The sequence below is a fragment of the Castor canadensis genome, chromosome 4 (genome assembly GCF_047511655.1).
Source record: "Castor canadensis chromosome 4, mCasCan1.hap1v2, whole genome shotgun sequence".
Classification (NCBI taxonomy): Eukaryota; Metazoa; Chordata; class Mammalia; order Rodentia; family Castoridae; genus Castor; species Castor canadensis.
This window is the reverse complement of record NC_133389.1, coordinates 163415560-163434432: the sequence shown is the minus strand read 5'-3', so window position 1 is coordinate 163434432 and position 18873 is coordinate 163415560. Positions and strand designations below refer to the sequence as shown.

The 18873-nt window shown below is 36.0% G+C and overlaps 1 protein-coding gene across 1 annotated transcript in view; it reads left to right on the top strand.

The window, feature by feature from the left end:
• The window catches only part of Abca12 (ATP binding cassette subfamily A member 12), a 172886-nt gene that overhangs the window by 117403 nt on the left and 36610 nt on the right, over window positions 1-18873 (top strand). The window contains exons 24-36 of the mRNA XM_074071660.1: window positions 2731-3060; window positions 4125-4194; window positions 4282-4416; window positions 5282-5437; window positions 6342-6528; window positions 9020-9238; window positions 10365-10561; window positions 11311-11471; window positions 12847-13083; window positions 13560-13710; window positions 16272-16524; window positions 17317-17403; window positions 18158-18251. Of these exons, the coding sequence (XP_073927761.1) occupies window positions 2731-3060; window positions 4125-4194; window positions 4282-4416; window positions 5282-5437; window positions 6342-6528; window positions 9020-9238; window positions 10365-10561; window positions 11311-11471; window positions 12847-13083; window positions 13560-13710; window positions 16272-16524; window positions 17317-17403; window positions 18158-18251 (2277 nt within the window). The remainder of the gene's footprint in view (window positions 1-2730; window positions 3061-4124; window positions 4195-4281; window positions 4417-5281; window positions 5438-6341; window positions 6529-9019; window positions 9239-10364; window positions 10562-11310; window positions 11472-12846; window positions 13084-13559; window positions 13711-16271; window positions 16525-17316; window positions 17404-18157; window positions 18252-18873) is intronic.

Here is an 18873-nt window from a genome sequence, read left to right as displayed (position 1 = left end):
CTAGAGTGTTCTGTAGTGAAAACTTTTGGAAGCACTTAGCCCAGTCTATTTCAGTAAGAAGCAAATGTTCAGCCTTCAACTTTTATCAGTTCTTAGAAGAATCCCATCTTGAGTCTCAAAAATTTCAAAGTTATGGTGATAAACACTTTTTGTCTTGATCTTTAAGCCTGCCAAATTATCTTTTAACAAGCCTATGAATGCAGATTATCCCAAATATACAAATGTTTTATATTGAAACTATCAACCATGAGGGGGAAAAAACATGTTTTATACATAACATCAGCTTTAATTCGTGGCTTGATATTCACCTTGTAAAATATACTGACATTGTCCTGTACTGATATTTATTGCAGCTGAGGCAAGGATTTTTCATATAGGCAACATAAAACAAAGGGGAGTAGTTAAACAGGTTCCATAGCTCCCCATTTAATTATATTCAAGTTGTTGTAATATCATTAAAAACCTCAAAATGCAAATAGCATGAAAGACACATAAAAAGAGTTAACACATCATAACCATACTGGAATTGATAAGTATCTCTATTGAATACTCTAGCATGAAACCTCAGGGTTAAACCTCAGAATTTCTGGGAATAAGACCAGTTAGGGTTTTGTTGTGTTTTATTTATTTATTTTTTCACACCAAAATGTAACTTTGTTTTCAATCATAGAAAACCCAGCAATTAGGGAAAATTTTTCATAGTGAATCTTTGTTCTATGCAAATGTTTTTGCTTTGACCCACACACCCCAATTCCTATGGAAACATAGGTTGAGTCTTTACTGAAAAGGGGACAGGGAACAGGAGAACAGCAGTATAGAGAGACAATGAGGGAGAGGACAAAGTTAAGAGGAAAAGTCACAAGCTTTTTATCTGCAGTGACTAGCTTAAGGCCCACATCTTAGATTGTTGGCAGTCAGGTAGCTGTCTCCATGGTAACAACAAGAGCAGCAGAGTTATCAAAATGTGATAAGTTGCAAAAAAAAAAAAAAAACAGAAAGCAAAATCTGCTATTTGGGCTTATAGAGTAAATGATCCAGTGCATTCCCTATTAACATTGTTCTAAACAAGTTAGGATTAAGGGAAAGGCAATGCAAGTCCTTTATTTTGCAAAAAATATTGGATTATAAAGTTGTTAGTGGAGTATTTCTTTTGTTCTTTTTAAAAGATGGAATATTAGATTCATAAGTTTAACATTAGTCTTGTACTGTTAAAACTAGAAACCAGGAGAGCCAGGTTCCTCCAAAGTACCACATGTTGCCAAATTAAGACAACCAAGTCCAGAGGACTTTGAGATTTCTTGGAATATTTTGAATTAGTGACAAAGCTTCAAGTTTTATCTTGTTGCCTTGGTGGAATGCACTGGCTCTGGGTTTGTCACTGAGCTATCCAAGACCATCATTTGAGAGAGAGGCATAGAATATTTCAGATACCTGAGTTCATTGTGGGTGTGTGAATGTTTTTTTGTGAAATAAGGATGGTAAACTGATGCACATTGTCAGTGAGTATCAATGATGGAGTCAGGAAAAGAGAAATGATAGAGAGTGAATAATATTGAAATACATTGCATGTGTGTTGGAGGAAGGCATAACAAAACACACTGAAAGGAAAAAGGGAAGGAAGAGTTATAAAGGGGGTTAATCTGATTAAAGTATAGTGTATTCACAGGTGACATGCCATGGTGAAACCCCTTTGAACAATGAATATAAACTTAAATAATGAAGGACAGGAATGTAAAACAGATCCTGTTAGGAGGTGTGAACTAGTAGGAGAAAGAAGGTGAAGGCAGATACTAAAGGAGGCTGAATATGGTCAATATACTTTATGTATTTGCATGAAAATAGAACAATGGAAACTGTCAAAATCATTTTAAGTAGCGGGGGGGAGGGAGAGGCAGAATGATGGTGGGATGAACCTAACCAAGATGCACCATGAACATACATGGAAATGTCATGATAAACCCCTTGTACAACTAGTATAAGCTAAAAATATGCTTGAATAGAGATGAAGAAGTCATGGCTAACGGCAGATAGTCTCCCTTTAAAGCTTCTATGTTTTAAATTCTTAGAAATCAGATCTATTCTAGTTCTCCCAGGAACATGGCTAACAGTTGTGTTGTTCACCGATGTTTAAGGAAAAATGTGGATTTTTTATTATTTCTTATCCCTACATAGGACTTAAAGTTAAACTAAACATTTTTTCACCAGCTTGAAATATTCATGCCTGGGCTAATGTCAACTTCATGTTGTAAAATTTTGCAGGGGATACCATAAATTTGATGGTCTATTCTAAATTCGCTTGATCTGGAGACATCAGATAGATGCCAGTTAAAACAACAGAATTCCAAGTGTGTGTGTGTGTGTGTGTGTGTGTGTCTGGTGCTGGGGATTGAATTTAGGACCTCATGCATTCTTAGCAAGTGCCCTACCATTGAGCTGTAGTAAAAATTAGCAGCCTTCCTTAGAACTGTATATTTTTAAAAAAAAGAACTTCACCAAATCATCCATTATGCTGGTGCACCCCTCTGAGAGCACACAATCTAAGATGGGCCAGTATAAGTAGTTGTGTTTCACATAGTAAGCATGAACAAATTCTTGATTTATATAAATCATTAGATTTATAGAATCACTAAAGTCTACATATGTATGTGAAATTTTGTCATGATACAAAAGTAATTATTACTTAGGATTCTATAAGCTTAAGAAGCATCTAACACGTTCTCCTTTTTACAGTACATGAAGATGATGGGTGTGAACTCCTGCAGCCATTTTTTTGCCTGGCTTATCGAGAGTGTTGGATTTTTACTAGTTACCATTGCAATCCTCATCATTATACTCAAGTTTGGTAATATTCTTCCTAAAACAAATGGGATCATTTTGTTCCTGTATTTTTCGGATTACAGTTTTTCAGTTCTTGCCATGAGCTATCTTATCAGTGTCTTCTTCAACAACACCAACATTGCAGCTCTGATCGGAAGCCTCATCTATGTCATTGCCTTTTTTCCATTTATTGTTATGGTTACGATTGAGGATGAGTTGAGCTATGTAGTGAAAGTATTCATGGTAAGTCAGCTGTTGAAATGGTCAGTTTGTGAGATGAATGGGTCCTTCTGCCCTTTTTTCTTAGATTCTCAAACTGAAAGTTCACTTATGTAATTTTAAAATACAGTGATGGCAAAATAAGCTTAACTGACCCTATGATAGCCTAGTTTTTCTACATCATCACGTACCACACAAAGCATAAGACTATGAAATTTCCCTCCCATAGCTTTCAGAACCATAATAAGTGATGTTGTAAGATATGGTTCCTGAAGAACAGTCATATTATAACATCTTGTTTTAGAGTGCTATACAATTCTGACTTCTGTCTGGTCCAATTCCTAAAACATCATGGAGTCTTTAGTATTGAAACTATTCTTGTATATGAATAATCCTTATGGTTTTCATGGCATAAAACATAGCTTATAAGAAAGACAAATGCATTGACAGCATATATTTGACTTTGAATGTTTTCTGCCTTTTCATTCAAAAGCACTAAATTAAAGATTAAGATTGCAGACTTTAAAATTTAGAAAGCAGAACTAAACCTCATCATATTAAGACTTTGCCATTTATAGAAGTTGATTGTGACAAATAACTTTCATCCAGCACTGACTACTTTGGGTTTAAACTAAACTTAAATTTGTAATTTGTGAATATCAATATCCTATCACTTGATGCTTTCATCCACAATGCTGTTACCTGAAATCAATTTATTATGTGAAAACATGACTTCCTAATATTTTCATTTAATTTTAGTCTTAATGTGTCATTAGTATCTTATAAATTGCCAACTTTATAAATCACCTGCCTTATAAATCACAGCAATATTTAATAAGTTTAGATACATATGTTGACTTCTTAACAAGTATTTTCCAAATCATAATTTTCCAGCTATATTTCTATCTCCTTTTTTTTTTCTTTTTTCAAAGTTGAGGCATGCTTGGTAAGGGAATCTCTGTATTTTTAAATGTATTTAGCGAGCTTCAATTTGATCTATATGTCCAACGTTTTCAGTATTTTAAGATCCCTCTGGGTGAAATGTATGAAATCTACTAGAACTGTCACTGCTGTTCATTTTCTTCCAGAGTCTGCTGTCCCCAACAGCATTCAGCTATGCAAGCCAATATATTGCACGCTATGAAGAACAAGGCATTGGTAGGTTCACTTTCTCCAAAACAGGGTTTATCTTTCATAACTGTGATATGTGTCAGGAAAAAATAAATATCTGTGTTTAATTTTTAGGTCTTCAGTGGGAAAATATGTACAGTTCCCCAGTCCGGGATGATACTACCTCATTTGGCTGGCTGTGCTGTCTAATCCTAGCTGATTCTTTCATTTATTTCCTTATTGCTTGGTATGTCAGGAATGTTTTCCCAGGTATGAACATGCTTCCCAATGATAGATGCTTTTTGTGGTTGCCATCATTGCAAGTCAGCTAATATATATGTTTTAGTAGTTGATTTGACATCTATAATCTCCAAAAAGAAATATTAAAGTCCCCAAACTAATCAAAGGCACTGTTGCAGTTCCTCTGTGATATCCCTTTAAAACATGGAGCAAATTAAGAAGCATGGAACAGTGGCAAGTTAATCCAATCTTTCCAAATAGGAGTGTGAGATATTATGAGGCAAAACCCAAATCTCCTAATTCCAAGGAGAATTAGTAGAAGACAGCTGGGCTCCCTTGCCGAATCCTTTCTAATATACTTAGGTGTTTTCCCATTAAATTTTATTTATACTTATACATTTTTGATGCTATAAATGAATAAAAGAGTATAATCTCATTTGCATATAATTTCTATAAAAGATGACTATGTGGAGACAGAAAGCAGATCAGTGACTGCCTGGGTCTTGAGGAAGGAGCTGGGATTATCTGCAAAAGGGTATGGGAGAATTTTTGGAGTTATAGAAATGTTCTCGCAGTGAATTGTGGTGATGCTTGCACAATTTTATAAATGTACTAAAAATCACCCAACTATACACTTACAATGGGTAAATTTTATGTTCCATAATTATGCTTCAATGAAGCTGTTTAAAAAAAGAAAGATAGGTTATTATTTTTACTTTACTTTGGAAACTGAACCACTCTTTAGTTTTATGTAGTATCAAAAAAAGTGAAACTACTTCTTGAGCCATATATACTACTCTGTTGAATACTATATTTTATATTGTTGAATACATTACTTTCTAATGTTTAATATTAAAAATAAATATTCATTCTTCTTAATACATTCTTATTACAGGAACATACGGTGTAGCAGCTCCGTGGTATTTTCCAATCCTTCCTTCATATTGGAAGGAGCGATTTGGATGTGCAGAGGTGAAGCCTGAGAAAAGCAATGGTCTTATGTTTACCAATATCATGATGCAGAACACCAACCCATCTGCCAGTAAGACAAGTAGGTCAACAACATGCATTATTATAAGAGAAATGATGTAAAAACTTACAGGACTAGTAGTTTTAATTATGCTTTTCTAAATGGCAGAATTATCATCCTTTTAGTCATGGATGAGTATGTCTACACATATGTGTTTGGACTCTTAGGGGGATTGAATTGTGGCTTTTTCTGGGCTCATTAGCTCAGTTGGTTAGCATATGGTGTTAATTAGGCCAAGATTGTAGATCCCTTTGTGGTCCAGTTAACCTCACACAGAGAAAAATTTTGCTCCTTGACTACAGTCTGCACCCCTAACTCCAGCCATCTGCCACAGGTCATAAGGAGTGACCAAGAAACAAATATAGATAATTTACCATAACCCATCACTAATGCTAGAAAAATCACTCAAAGCTCATCTCTTAACTGACATTGGGTAAGTAGTGTCACTTTATAAAGTAAAAATGAGCCATATAAGTGGTCCTTTGTGATGCTTGAAGGAATTATACATAGTATAATTGGATTCTATAAACCACAGATCTTAGTTAACCTTATCACTATAAAATCACAACTTGTAAACATTTATTCTATGAATTAGTATCATCCTGCCCAACCAGAGGACAAAGCTTTAGACTTATCTTTTGAATACATAAGTTCTATAGTGAAGGAGAACTGATAATTATGATTCTTTATTCTGAAACTGCTTTTTCTGACAGAGAAGACTTTGAGAAACTACAAAATGCGTTTTTCACCTCATTCATTCTGTAATCAAGTAAGAAAGAGGCTGAAGACTATAATAAGTCACTTGTGTTTTTTTCTTAAAGGGTTGTATTTATATAATCTTCAGTTTTTAATTAAAGAAAAGTCTATCTCTGCCTCCATTTCCTTATTTGTGAACTTGCACCTCTTTCCTTGATTTTCTCTCCAGGTCCTGGATACATGTTTTCCTCCAACATTGAGCCTGAACCTAAAGATCTCCCAGTGGGAGTTGCCCTGCATGGGGTCACAAAGATCTATGGTTCAAAAGTTGCTGTTGATAACCTCAATCTGAACTTTTATGAAGGGCATATTACTTCATTGCTGGGGCCCAATGGAGCTGGTAAAACTACTACCATGTATGTTACTTTTCAACACTTAATATCACAGAAGCATATTATAGTAAATATAGCTCTTTTTTATAAACTGACCCCTTTTATTAAAAAATGAAGTTTACTAGGTCTTCCAAATGGAGTAAGATGGTTCAACTTGTATATTATAGAATGGGATCTAGTGTTTTTGTCTTAGGCAGGCACTTATTGCTTGAGCCACTCTGCTAGCCCCAGGGTATTGTCCAAAGCAGAGGTCCCAAACTGTGAGTTCAAAGGCTAGCTCAGGCCTACCAGAATATAGGATTATTTGATCCACCTAGTGTTAGCCTACCTCATCTTAAAATTTTTAATTCAGTCCCAATATTTTAAAATGAGGAGTTTCCCAATAAAGGCATTTTTGGCATGGCTTAGAAAGTAGGAAATTCTGCAACATTGGGTCCACGTTTTTAGGCGGGGACTGTTGGTGGGAGTTTGTTGGTGGCAGTTCTCTTAGTGGGAGCACCTGGTTTCTGATTCATCTCCACCAACCTGTACTGACACATTCACTCAGTCTGCTTGATTTATTTACATTTCTATATAGACCCATGTATCAGTTTGAATTTGCACATCCTGGTATGAAGGCACACAACCCTACCTGTTCCATCATAGGAAACTCTTGCCTTGATTTATAAGAAAACAAAAGAATCAGCAGCTTTTTGTTGTTGTTCATTTATTTACATGTGCATACATTGTTTGGGTCATTTCTCCACCCTGTCTCCCTCCCTCACCCTTCCCCACCTCCCCTCCTCAGTTTCAGGCAGGTCCTGTTCTGCCCTTGTGACTGTTTTTGTTGGAGAAAAGACATAAGCATAATAAGGAAGACAAAGCATTTTTGCTAGTTGAGTTAAGGATAGCTATACAGAGAGATTCCTACTATTGCTTTCATGTACCCATGTGTTATGACCCATGTTGATTCATCTCTAACTGATCTTTACCTTGGTTCCTGATCCCCTGCTAGTGATAACCTGTCATTCTGAGGTTTCTGTACTAGTTCCTCTGGAGAAGCTTTTTTATCTAAATCAAAAAGTCCAAGAGCAGTATGTGGGCTGTCCTCTCTCTTTCTCACTCTACTTACATAGCACTTTCTTATGTCAGAATGGAAAAGAGATATAAATGTTGCAAAAGTGACACTTTTTTAATTTTTTGTGTGATTTGCCTCCAGAGCTCCCCATTTGCTTAGTTGCTGAGTCAGCACTCCAGTCTTTAAGAAATGTGTCACTTGCTGCACATCTATTTTAAGTTATCACGAGTAAGCTCAGTGACTTCCAAAACATTGAAATTATTAATATTTTTGTAAATTAAAAGGTCACTAAAATAGTAAACATCCAATCTCTCTTACTTACACCACCTGTTTAACACCAAAGTTGGCATTCTAGTGAGATTACAGTGCTCAAAAGCAGGATTTCTAATAGGAACTAAGACGCTGGTGAAGAAAAAGGACAGAGAAGGCATTTGAAGAGGCCACAATTTTACGATGGAATGCCTTATTTTATTCTTCTGAGGATAAACATTTAAATCTAATGATGTATGTTATTTATATTTCAATACATTATGTTGGAAAATTGAATATTATTTTGAGTCTCTGTATAGTCCACAGGAATTCATTGCAAGGCACTTGTTAGGTACTGTGATAAAGTACGAGAAAACAGGTCCTTATCTTACCTTATGAAGCTTAGATTATGATGGAGGGAGATGAGTATTAAATAATTTGCCAGTTTGCTAGTCATTTAAAAGATGAGGGCAAATTATCTAGGTGGAAATAGACTATTCACAATGTAGCCAGTAAGACTAGGGATGATCAAAGAGTACCTGGGAAGAAGAGTTAGGAGTTTACAGTCATGGGCTAGGCACATAGCAATGGCTGTTGATCCCATGGTAATGGCTGTGAAAATGGAGAAATGTGAGTGGAGTTAGAAGATCAAGAGAAGTACAGGATGCAAAAGTGACTTCTGAACTCCAGGCTTGTGCAACCAGAACATGAATTTATCACACAAGGAAAGAGGTAAAGTCAATGAAAGTTGGGTTTGAGGTCAAAGATTGTACTGAGTTTACATACCTTGTAAGGTATCTTATGGAGAAGTGTCATTGTTTGTTAAATGAATAGAACAAGTCTACAACTGAGTAATTGGGTCTGAACTAGAATATAAATTTGAGACTTTCAGTCTATACTCTAGGATGTAAGGCAAGTATATGAGTTTGCTTAAAGAGAGAGTGTATTTGCAATTTTAAAAAGCATAACCATTTTTATTATTGTTGCCACCACCACCAACCACTATCATCTAGTGTTGATGTAACACTCAAAATTATTAAAAGCCTAAAAATAATTTTTATTCACATTTAATATCCTTTTATTTTATAACTTGACATTTATTGAAGAGATACACTATAACCTTTCTTGGTAACAAGTGAGATATACTTAATCTTAATATACAGCTTGAATCCTTGGTCCATACCTAATATATCATTTCTTCATTTCCAGATCCATGCTGACTGGGCTTTTTGGTGCCTCAGCAGGTACCATTTTTGTGTATGGAAAAGATACTAAAACAGACCTGAATACTGTTCGGAAGAACATGGGGGTTTGTATGCAGCATGATGTCTTGTTCAGTTACCTCACTACCAAAGAGCACCTTCTCTTATATGGCTCTATCAAAGTTCCTCACTGGACTAAAAAGCAGCTCCATGAGGAGGTAAAAAGGTGAGTTACACTAGGAACAAGAACATGAGTTACTACTGTTGCTAACACATAGTGTGCTTGGTCAAACTCTTGTAATAATACCAGTAGGAAATGTTTTCCCATACAACAATTACATTTTAGTTTTTCTACTTCTCTATTAATATATACATGTAAATTGTTTGACTTTCTTCCACTTGGCTCCCATATTGGCCCAAACACTCTGTTTCTAATATCCATGACTACTATACCTGTCCAAGCCCCCAACTGAACTCCTGGCTCCTACTCTTCCTTCATCCAATCAGATCTTTTTCACTTGCAAATCAGATCAAGTCATTCCTGCCTGAACCTCTCACACAGCTTCCTGCCATACTCAGTGTAACACTAAGCAATCATTATCAAGGTCTACATGACCCTACATGATCTGTCCTGATCTCATTTCTGAGTGTTTGGTTCCACTCTCTTCTATTCATTCTGCTGTGTGCACACTTGCTTAGTTGCACTCTAGACTATTTGCAACCTGCTCTCTCCACAGGTCTTTCTGCTTACTCTTCTCTGAAGTTGCACACCATTCTACGACAGCCATTTGACCTAATTCTGGTCAAAGGACCACTTTTCCTGACCTCTGCTCAAATCTTACCTTCTCTGAGGTCATTACCATAAAGAATGGATGCCTAAAACAGCCTGCAGAGGCACTCTTTATCTCAGTACTCTGTTTGTTTGGTTGGTTAATTTGTATTCACCCCCTGGCATATTATAAACTTGCTTAAGAATATATTTATTTACTGATTTTCCCCACATCCCTCTCAACACATTTATGTTGTAGTACAATCATTCCTTATGGGTAGGAACTTTTATCTTCTCACTGTTTTTCTTCTTTACATAAAACATGACCTGACATAAAATAGGCAGATACCCTAAATTCTTATCAAATGAATGAATTATATGTTCCCTTGTGTTTTTCTTAGTATTAATTTTTTGTACTTCCAACTAGATGATAAAGAATAAAAAACTATTTTGGATTCTTAGTGCTTTGTTGTAGTCTACTGGGCACATAATAGTTGCTTAGTGAATACCTACCATTTAGTATTTTTTTTTATTTTTCCAATTTCAAATAGTCTGTAAAAACTATCATAAATTATTTTTGAAGGACTTTGAAAGATACTGGACTGTATAGCCATCGTCATAAGAGAGTCGGAACATTGTCAGGAGGAATGAAGAGGAAGTTATCTATATCCATTGCTCTCATTGGTGGATCAAGGGTAGTAATTTTGGACGAACCATCCACTGGAGTTGACCCATGTTCTCGTCGAAGTATATGGGATGTTATATCCAAGAACAAAACTGGTATGGGTACTTTCTTATAACTTCTTCACTTGGCAGTCATAACTCTACTCTCTCTGATACACAAAAGCAAGTGGATGTCTTTTCTGTTTAATAGCATTTAAATGTAAATTAAATTTAAATGGGCTCTTCTCCCAAGATTTCTCTTCTCTCAGCTAGGTTTCAGTCAATTGATTAATACCTATCCAGTGCCCACTGTGAGTTTAGTACTTAACTGGTCTTTTTGAAAGCATGTAAATCCAACAGAATTTCCAAAGTCTGCCTAGAGAAGTTTAGAATCTAATTAAAGACAGCAAACATACACAAATGAAAATAAACTGAAACAGACTAAATAAGTGCTAACAGGATGTGAAGCAAAGGAGTAATCAAAGTGGAGTGGATTAATCAGAGGAAATTCAAAAAGCCTTTAAAATTATTCTTTTTCATGGTGAAGGAAAGAAAAAGAATATAAAATGAAGCCACAGGAGCAAAATTCTTACAGATTAGAAAGAGTTGCCTATACTCACAGAGCAAATGGTGGACAGTTAGCCATACAGCATAATAAATGATTGATTGCTACCAACTTGTATAAGAAATTCCCCCAGATATTGAAGAACACCCCTTTGGATCATTTTGGAAGGTCCTTCTGGACAGTTTTTTTTTCAGTTAATTCATAACATGTGACTCTTGTTCTCATAACTTGCTAACTCTGTGTATCTTGGGAATTGAATCTTCATTTTTCATTTTCTGTTGTTCTTGACTGTATTTTCAAGGCAGAACAATCATTCTGTCAACACACCACTTGGACGAGGCTGAAGTGCTGAGTGATCGCATTGCCTTCTTGGAGCAGGGTGGACTCCGGTGCTGTGGTTCACCATTCTACCTCAAGGAAGCATTTGGGGACGGGTATCACCTCACACTCACCAAGAAGAAGGTTAGACGAAGAGAAAATATGCCTCATTATGAGGTTATAAGTTAATTTTGTATTTCAAATGGAGACAGACTCTCTCTAACCTTGTTCATTGCTAAAATTCATTAATACCCTACTTTACTGGTTATGAAACCTGAGCAGGCATCAGAATGATGGGGGTCTTGTGTAGAGCCCCCAGATTTCTGGTCCCATCCTAAGAGTGTCTGAATCAGTTGGACTTCCAGAATTTACTAAATTTCTAACATATCCCCGTGTGATGCCAATGCTGGTGGTCTAGGGAATAAGTGAAAAAACAAGGTATAGGTAAAAAAGTGATTTCCATCCAAGGTTATGATGGAGGGTCAGCCTTTAAATTTTCCTGTTTCACCCTTTAAAGCTAAAATTAAGTTTGGGAGCTTATCAAAAGCAAAGTAAGAGAATAAGAAGCCATGTATTCACTTTGTGACCAGGACTCTTCAATTGTAGGATAGAGACTGTAAATCAGATCACCAGAAATTTTCCGTCTTCAAAATGACAAAAATGATAACTAAGGATTCCTGTAGTATCTAATGGAGTATGTGAATTAACAATACTGTGCAAGATGTGTACATTATTAGGCAGGTTTTTGACTATTACAATTTATTTAACATCTAAATTATCCTGAAATGACCTCTAAAATATAAGTAATTCATTATTATATTCATTAATTAATTCAGAAGCTCATACATTAGGGGCATAATATGCCTTCTTATGTACCCAAGCACTATCCTATGTGCTAGAGATACATCAGTGAACTGATGATACTAAAATCTCTGGCCTTCTGAACTTTATATTCTGATGCAGTGTGAATAATTCAAATGATATATTTGATAAGCAGATTTTTAAATATATTATCAGTTAGTAATTGGTAAATTACTTAGTATAGTTATTTCTAAGAAATGGTTAGAAATAAACCAGGAGAGGGGAAATAGAGAATGCTGAGTGGTACAATTTTTAAGTAAGGTAGCAAAAGAAGAGCTTTCTGAGAAAGCAAGAATTGAACCATGCATTAGAGCTGGTGAGAGCATGGGCTGTGCTGCTATCTGGGGTCAGAGACCCTGAGGAGAACATGTGCCTGAAACTGGAGCACTCAAGCAGCAGGAGTAGAGCAAGGAAGAAGAAAGAAGATGGGCAGTGAGCTTGGAGAAAGGAAAAGGTAGGGTGGGAGTATGGGGCTAGTGACATAGGGACTTGTATATGACCATAGGATTCCCAAGTGGGACAGGGAGCCATTGAAGGAGTGATATGTGATCTGACTCGGGTCTGGATGCCCTAGAAGAACTCATCACCCTGATTAGTATCCTTAGCAGTTACCGTATATAGAGGAGAGAGTGTTTAACTTCTGTTTTTTTTTCTGAAGAGTCGAAATCTAGATGCAAACAGAATATGTGACACAATGGCCGTTACAGCAATGATCAGATCACACCTTCCTGAAGCCTACCTCAAGGAGGATATCGGGGGAGAGCTTGTATATGTGCTTCCTCCATTCAGCACCAAAGTTGCAGGAGCTTATCTATCACTCCTGAGAGCACTGGACCAGGGCATGGGTGACCTCAACATTGGGTGCTATGGCATTTCAGACACCACTGTTGAAGAGGTGCATGAGAATATTCTTTCCTTCATTCTTGTCTTCCTCCTTCCCATCCCCCTTCTTTCTTTCACAGTGCTGGGGATTGAATCCAGCAAGGCCTTGTGCATGTTAGACAACCACTCTACCTCTGGCCAGTATTCCCAACTCCATTTATTTCTTAAAGCTGATATAACTTGCTGTGAACTCAGAATTAATATGTGCACTATTTTCTAAAAAACTATTTTAAAATAAATATTTCACAAAAGCAGAAAAACTTAAAATTATCTCAGTACCATTCGTTTGAAAAGCTGACTTCTGAAAATAAAAATGTCTCCCATCTAAAAGAACAAACATCTTTTACATGTAAAAATATTCTCTTAAAGTCAGATGGGAAATATTTGTCTCAGTAAATGTAATAAAAATTGAGAATCAAAATTGAACTCAGAACTTTAAAGAGACATGCACTTTTTATCTTAATGAAGTAATCTGGCTTCTCATTCCAGGTCTTTCTGAACTTGACTAAAGAGTCCCAAAAAAGTAGTAACATGAGTCTTGAGCACTTGACACAGAGAAAAATTGGGAATCCCACTACCAACGGCATTTCAACTCCTGATGATTTATCTGTGAGCAGCAGCAACTTCACAGACAGAGATGGTATAAATCTAATGCAGATAATTTGCTTCATTTTCATAAATATCATAAATGGGAAAACCAAGGGACAGATTTTTATTTGCTTTTGTTTGTTTGTTTTCTTGTGGTCCCAAGAATCAAACCCAGGACCTTGTGCAAGCTAGGCAAGTGCTTTATGGCCGAGTTACATCCCCAGCCCCAGATTTTATCTTTTTAAACTCAACTTTAAAGTTTTGTTTTAAATTTTAAAAACTCCTAAGGAAGTAGAGACAAAATATTCAACAAAACAAATCAAATTTTCTGTTTCATAAGTACTTTGAAGAATCTGAAGGAACAGCCTTGACAGGTAATGATGAGTGTTCCCTCCACTCACCAGAAGTGATTTTGAGTTACAACTTACTAGAATTTCTGATATGTGCTTAATAAGTTAAGGTTCTTTTGGTAATTGGTACTGTTCCAACAAAAGACAAGGTGATCTTACAAGATAATTCCCTTCTATTATTAGATGGGTGCAAGTGGAAGCAAAAAGTGTGAAAAAAAAAGATGAAGGGTCATTCCTGTTCATGGTACCTCACTGAAAAACATGTCTAATCTCCCCACTCTGAATCACTTAGGGGCAGAGAAAATGCTTTGGGGAAAGATCTCTGAATTGATTAAGTTGGGCTTGATGGCTGAGTATCTGTAATAACAGACTTCACCCTCAATTCTTCACATGGTATATGTTTGAAAAATCATGGTTTTTGACTTTGCAGGGTTAAACTGCTTTAAAAATCACTTTTATTGTCACTTCATTTTTTTCTGACAGTTAATTTATCCCTCTAGAAACACTATTTACTCAAGGAAGCATGTAGAGAAATGATATATAAATTATGGAGTAGTCATTTCAACAGTTTGCTTAAATTAGGAAAAATCTCTAGGAACAGAACTTTTAATTAAACATTTGCCTGTCTCTAAAACTCAGAAAAGATCACTGCTGATGTTTGTATGATTCTGGAATTTGAGTCTCATTCGTCTTCTGCCATATTCCGCATTTATCATCTTTTGCGGAACATCATTGCAGAGTCCACAGAATTAAGGACTTTGATTAGAAAGTGGTCATCTGCTGCAGGAAGTAAATGCTGTGTTAGCCTCTGCATTTGTCTTCTAATTTGGAACTATTCTTCAGTCAAAATGTTCCCCTTATTGACATTATCTTTGAGAAAGCACACTCGCTCCATTTGATACACCTGTAAGTCATCCACATCTAATTTCTCAAGAAACAGAAAAGCAGACTAATTAACTCAAAATATTCAGCTCCCTGTACAATTCCCTTTTGCAGAGATATGAGTTTGCATTTAAACTTGTTCACTCTGTTTAATTGGAATTCATTTTAAATTAAGCAGCTTTGTATTTTTTCCTTATCAGCTAAATGAAGATCATGATTTTTGTGCTGCATAATGTGTGATGGAGAATTTAAAATACACACACAGTTGATGAGTACTGTCATCTTATCATGTGTGAAAGCATGCTTTGTGGCAGGCCTTTGGAGAGAATACTAAATGTGAACTACTTTGGGAGGGAGCTGCTGAAATTATTAGCTGTAAGGGCTCTACTGAGGGAGCAAGGTTTATGGCCTCCACAGCACCCTGGCTGTCAGAAGCCATAGGATTTTTCTTAGCACCTGAAGAACATTTCAAAGTCAGGGTTCAGGGGTAGACATTTTTTCAATGAGTATTTTCTTGAGACTCCAGTGGTAAAAATGGAGTTTTGAAAGTCCATAATTGTTCCAAATTTCCAAAAAGAATATAACGAACAAGTGGTTGGACTAGAAGCATGCCTGGGAGGAGAGAATTCCCTTTTCCTACTCATGTTAGACACAGAAACAATTAGGCTTACAATTGCTAAGTTACTTAAAATAGGAATGAGTTCTTAGACCAGATTAGAGTTTTAGATTCTATTTACCTAATTAGAATTCAATCTCTTGACATAAACTATTTCCTGACTATTCACAATTAGTAATAAATACTGCATCTGTTTTGAGACTTTGGAGTGGGAACAATATGCATTTATAAAATTCTAGATTCCTAATTTTTACATGGAAAATTATTGTGTGTATGTGTAATAATATTTTGTGTCTAGTAAATTATAATTTGTAAATCTCAGATTTACATGAGATGGCTATTATGATCCTCAATTTGGGATTCTGGCCCACGGTAGCAAATGGATTGCTAAACCTCCAATCCAGATGCTTAAAACATACATATGCTTTTCTCATCATGCCACATTATACCATCCATCTATATTTTCTTTTTTTTTTTTTTTTTTTGGTAGGACTGGGGTTTGAATTTAGGACTTTATGCTTGCAAAGCAGGAGCTCTACCACTTGAACCACATATGCAGGCATTTTGCTCTGGTTATTTTTAAGATAGGATCTGAAACCCCAGGCTATCCTGGAACTTTGATCCTCTCAAACTCAGTGTCCCAAGTAGCTAGGATTACAAGTGTGAGTCACTGGCATCTGGTTCATCTATAGTTTCTGAGATTACTTTATTACTTGATTTGTCAAGGTTTTTCTAGGCCATATGAAATCTTTTTTCCTTAATCAGACAAAATTCTGACAAGAGGAGAGAGGCTGGATGGGTTTGGACTGCTACTGAAGAAGATAATGGCTATTCTCATCAAGAGATTCCACCACACCCGCAGGAACTGGAAAGGTATCATTGCTCAGGTCGTCCTCCCCATCATATTTGTAACCACTGCCATGGGCCTTGGCACGCTGAGAGATTCCAGCAACAACTACCCAGAGATCCGGATCTCCCCCTCGCTTTATGGTACCTCCGAACAGACAGCCTTCTATGCGTGAGTTGCTTTCCATTAACTAAGAGAATGTTCTCAAAATGCTTCCAGAGGTGTTTTTGTACCTGGCTTGAGGGCCATGGAATGTTGAAGAATCAAGAACACAGGAGCCACAGTATCTGATTCTACTGAAGGAATGGACAGTTTGATTTACTGCAGTGTTACTTCTATCACCAACAACTAACATTTTGAAAACTTGCATTTATCTAAAAGTAAAGTATATTTTAATAACTAGACTTTAATCAAGAAAGCCTGGTTGTATGTGGCTTCCCAATCTGTTTTAATATATAGCAGATAACATTTTATTGATATTCTGGCAGAATATGGGTTTGCACTTAGGGACTTGTGCTTGTTAGGCAGGTGCTCTACTTCTTGAGTCATGCCTCCAGTCCATAATATAGCCTTATTGAGTAGCAATGCCAGAATTCCACATAACGTGACATATACAATAATAGGTGATCACTTAGTGCTGTGCCAATTAGGGAGAATATGGAGGCTGTTTTTTCTAATGCTACATTTTTTTTTTCTCCCAGAGGCTGAGTCCTTCTTAGGTTTTTAAGAAAATAGTCCTGTAGGGCTGGGAATGCACCTCGATAGCAAAACTCTTGCCGAGCTTATGCAAGGCCCTGGATTGAATCCCTGACCCTACAAAAAAACAAAGAAAAAATTATTTTTAAAAAAGAGAACATTTTAATAGACAGCATAATTTCATGTCTTCAAATTATTTGTGAACATGAGCTTAATGTGGAAAACTAGTAAAGACTGTGGAGTTGATTCTGTTCTTGAATGTTGCAGAAATTCTGACCCAACCACAAAAGGACTGGTCTCAGCCCTGTGGAACTTCCCTGGAATTGACAATGTGTGTCTGAACAGTAGTGATTTGTAAGTGATTCCTGATTCTTTTATTTTTGGGGGTTTTTCAACATTCCAATTTATGTGTGGTGTGCAGGTATAGAAGTGGGCAGTACCATGATAGAAATCTGTATTTAACAGATCTTATCCATTTACTTTAGTTCATTCCCTGGGTGTGCTATATTGTAATAATAAACATGAGATGCCTTATATATGTATAATACTTACATTTAACAATCACAACCCTGTGGATTATTAATCCTATTTTACAATGGAAGAAGCTAAGGCTCACAGGGACTAAGATTTTTGTCTAAAAATCCTAGATAGTAATATAGGTAAGTGAACTTGAGACCCAAGTCTTCTGTTTCCAATTCTTATGTTTTTACACTATCTGAAGTTGCTTATTGAAACTTTCAAGCTCATATATAACATATGTTAACCTGACCTTGTTCATTGTTATGCCAAATATAACCCTTCCTGTCAGCAGAAAGGGTGAAAGAGCAAAGAGAACATAACAACCATCCAACTACAGTAGGACAATTTCCTGTACTTTGGTATAAACACTACTTAGTCAATAAATACTTTCTCTGAATCCCTATCACAAAATGTCAAATCGCTTGAATACAGTAGCACAACACATATTCAAGTTATGAAAAATCAGTAAGTTTTGCATAGGACTACACCCTTGAATTTAATACCAGTACTTGTTTATATTCTCCTACACAAACATGAGAACATGCATACACACACATATTCCTCATTTCAATACCATTTTTATTTGCAGACGGTGTTCAAAGAAAAACAGTCTGGAAAGATGGAATACCAGTGGAGAACCTATCAATAATTTTGGTGTTTGCTCCTGCTCAGAAAATATCCAGGTAAAAGAGAATTCAGTTTCAGTGAAGTAGAAAAAAGAAGGGAATAAATATCACAACTCGAAAGATCTATCCAGGTTACCAAAGAGTCAGTATAAATTCATTTTATCGAAGCTAGAAGCTCAGAGATATGGACCTAGGCAACTCAAAAATATTGACTTTGAACTTCAGGTCACTGTTTTAAATCCAACTCAGGACAAATTTCCAAAGGTAGGTAATACTGTGATGGTCTTTGTGGAAACCAACTGAAAATGATTTTTGGTCTCAGTTCAGTTCTAACTAGAAAGCTCTATATTCACAAAATAAAATGTGACCATAACTGTCATATTTGAAAATACAGTGAGACTGCCACTGTAGTGGTCAGATGGGAAGTCAGTTATGTGTGAGTCTAGACTAGAACTCCATACATCTCCAAAATATACCTCCAGTCTGCAAAAAAAATCATTTCCTGAAAGAAATAAAAAAAAATTACTCAACACTCATTCATTCTATCTATCTATAGATTTAAGTGTTAGTTTTTTAAGCTTATCAATTCACCAAACTAATTCTCTAGAGAATCAGATTCCTAATTAGACCATAACATATGCAACACATGTACATACATGTATACATGTATCAAAACAAA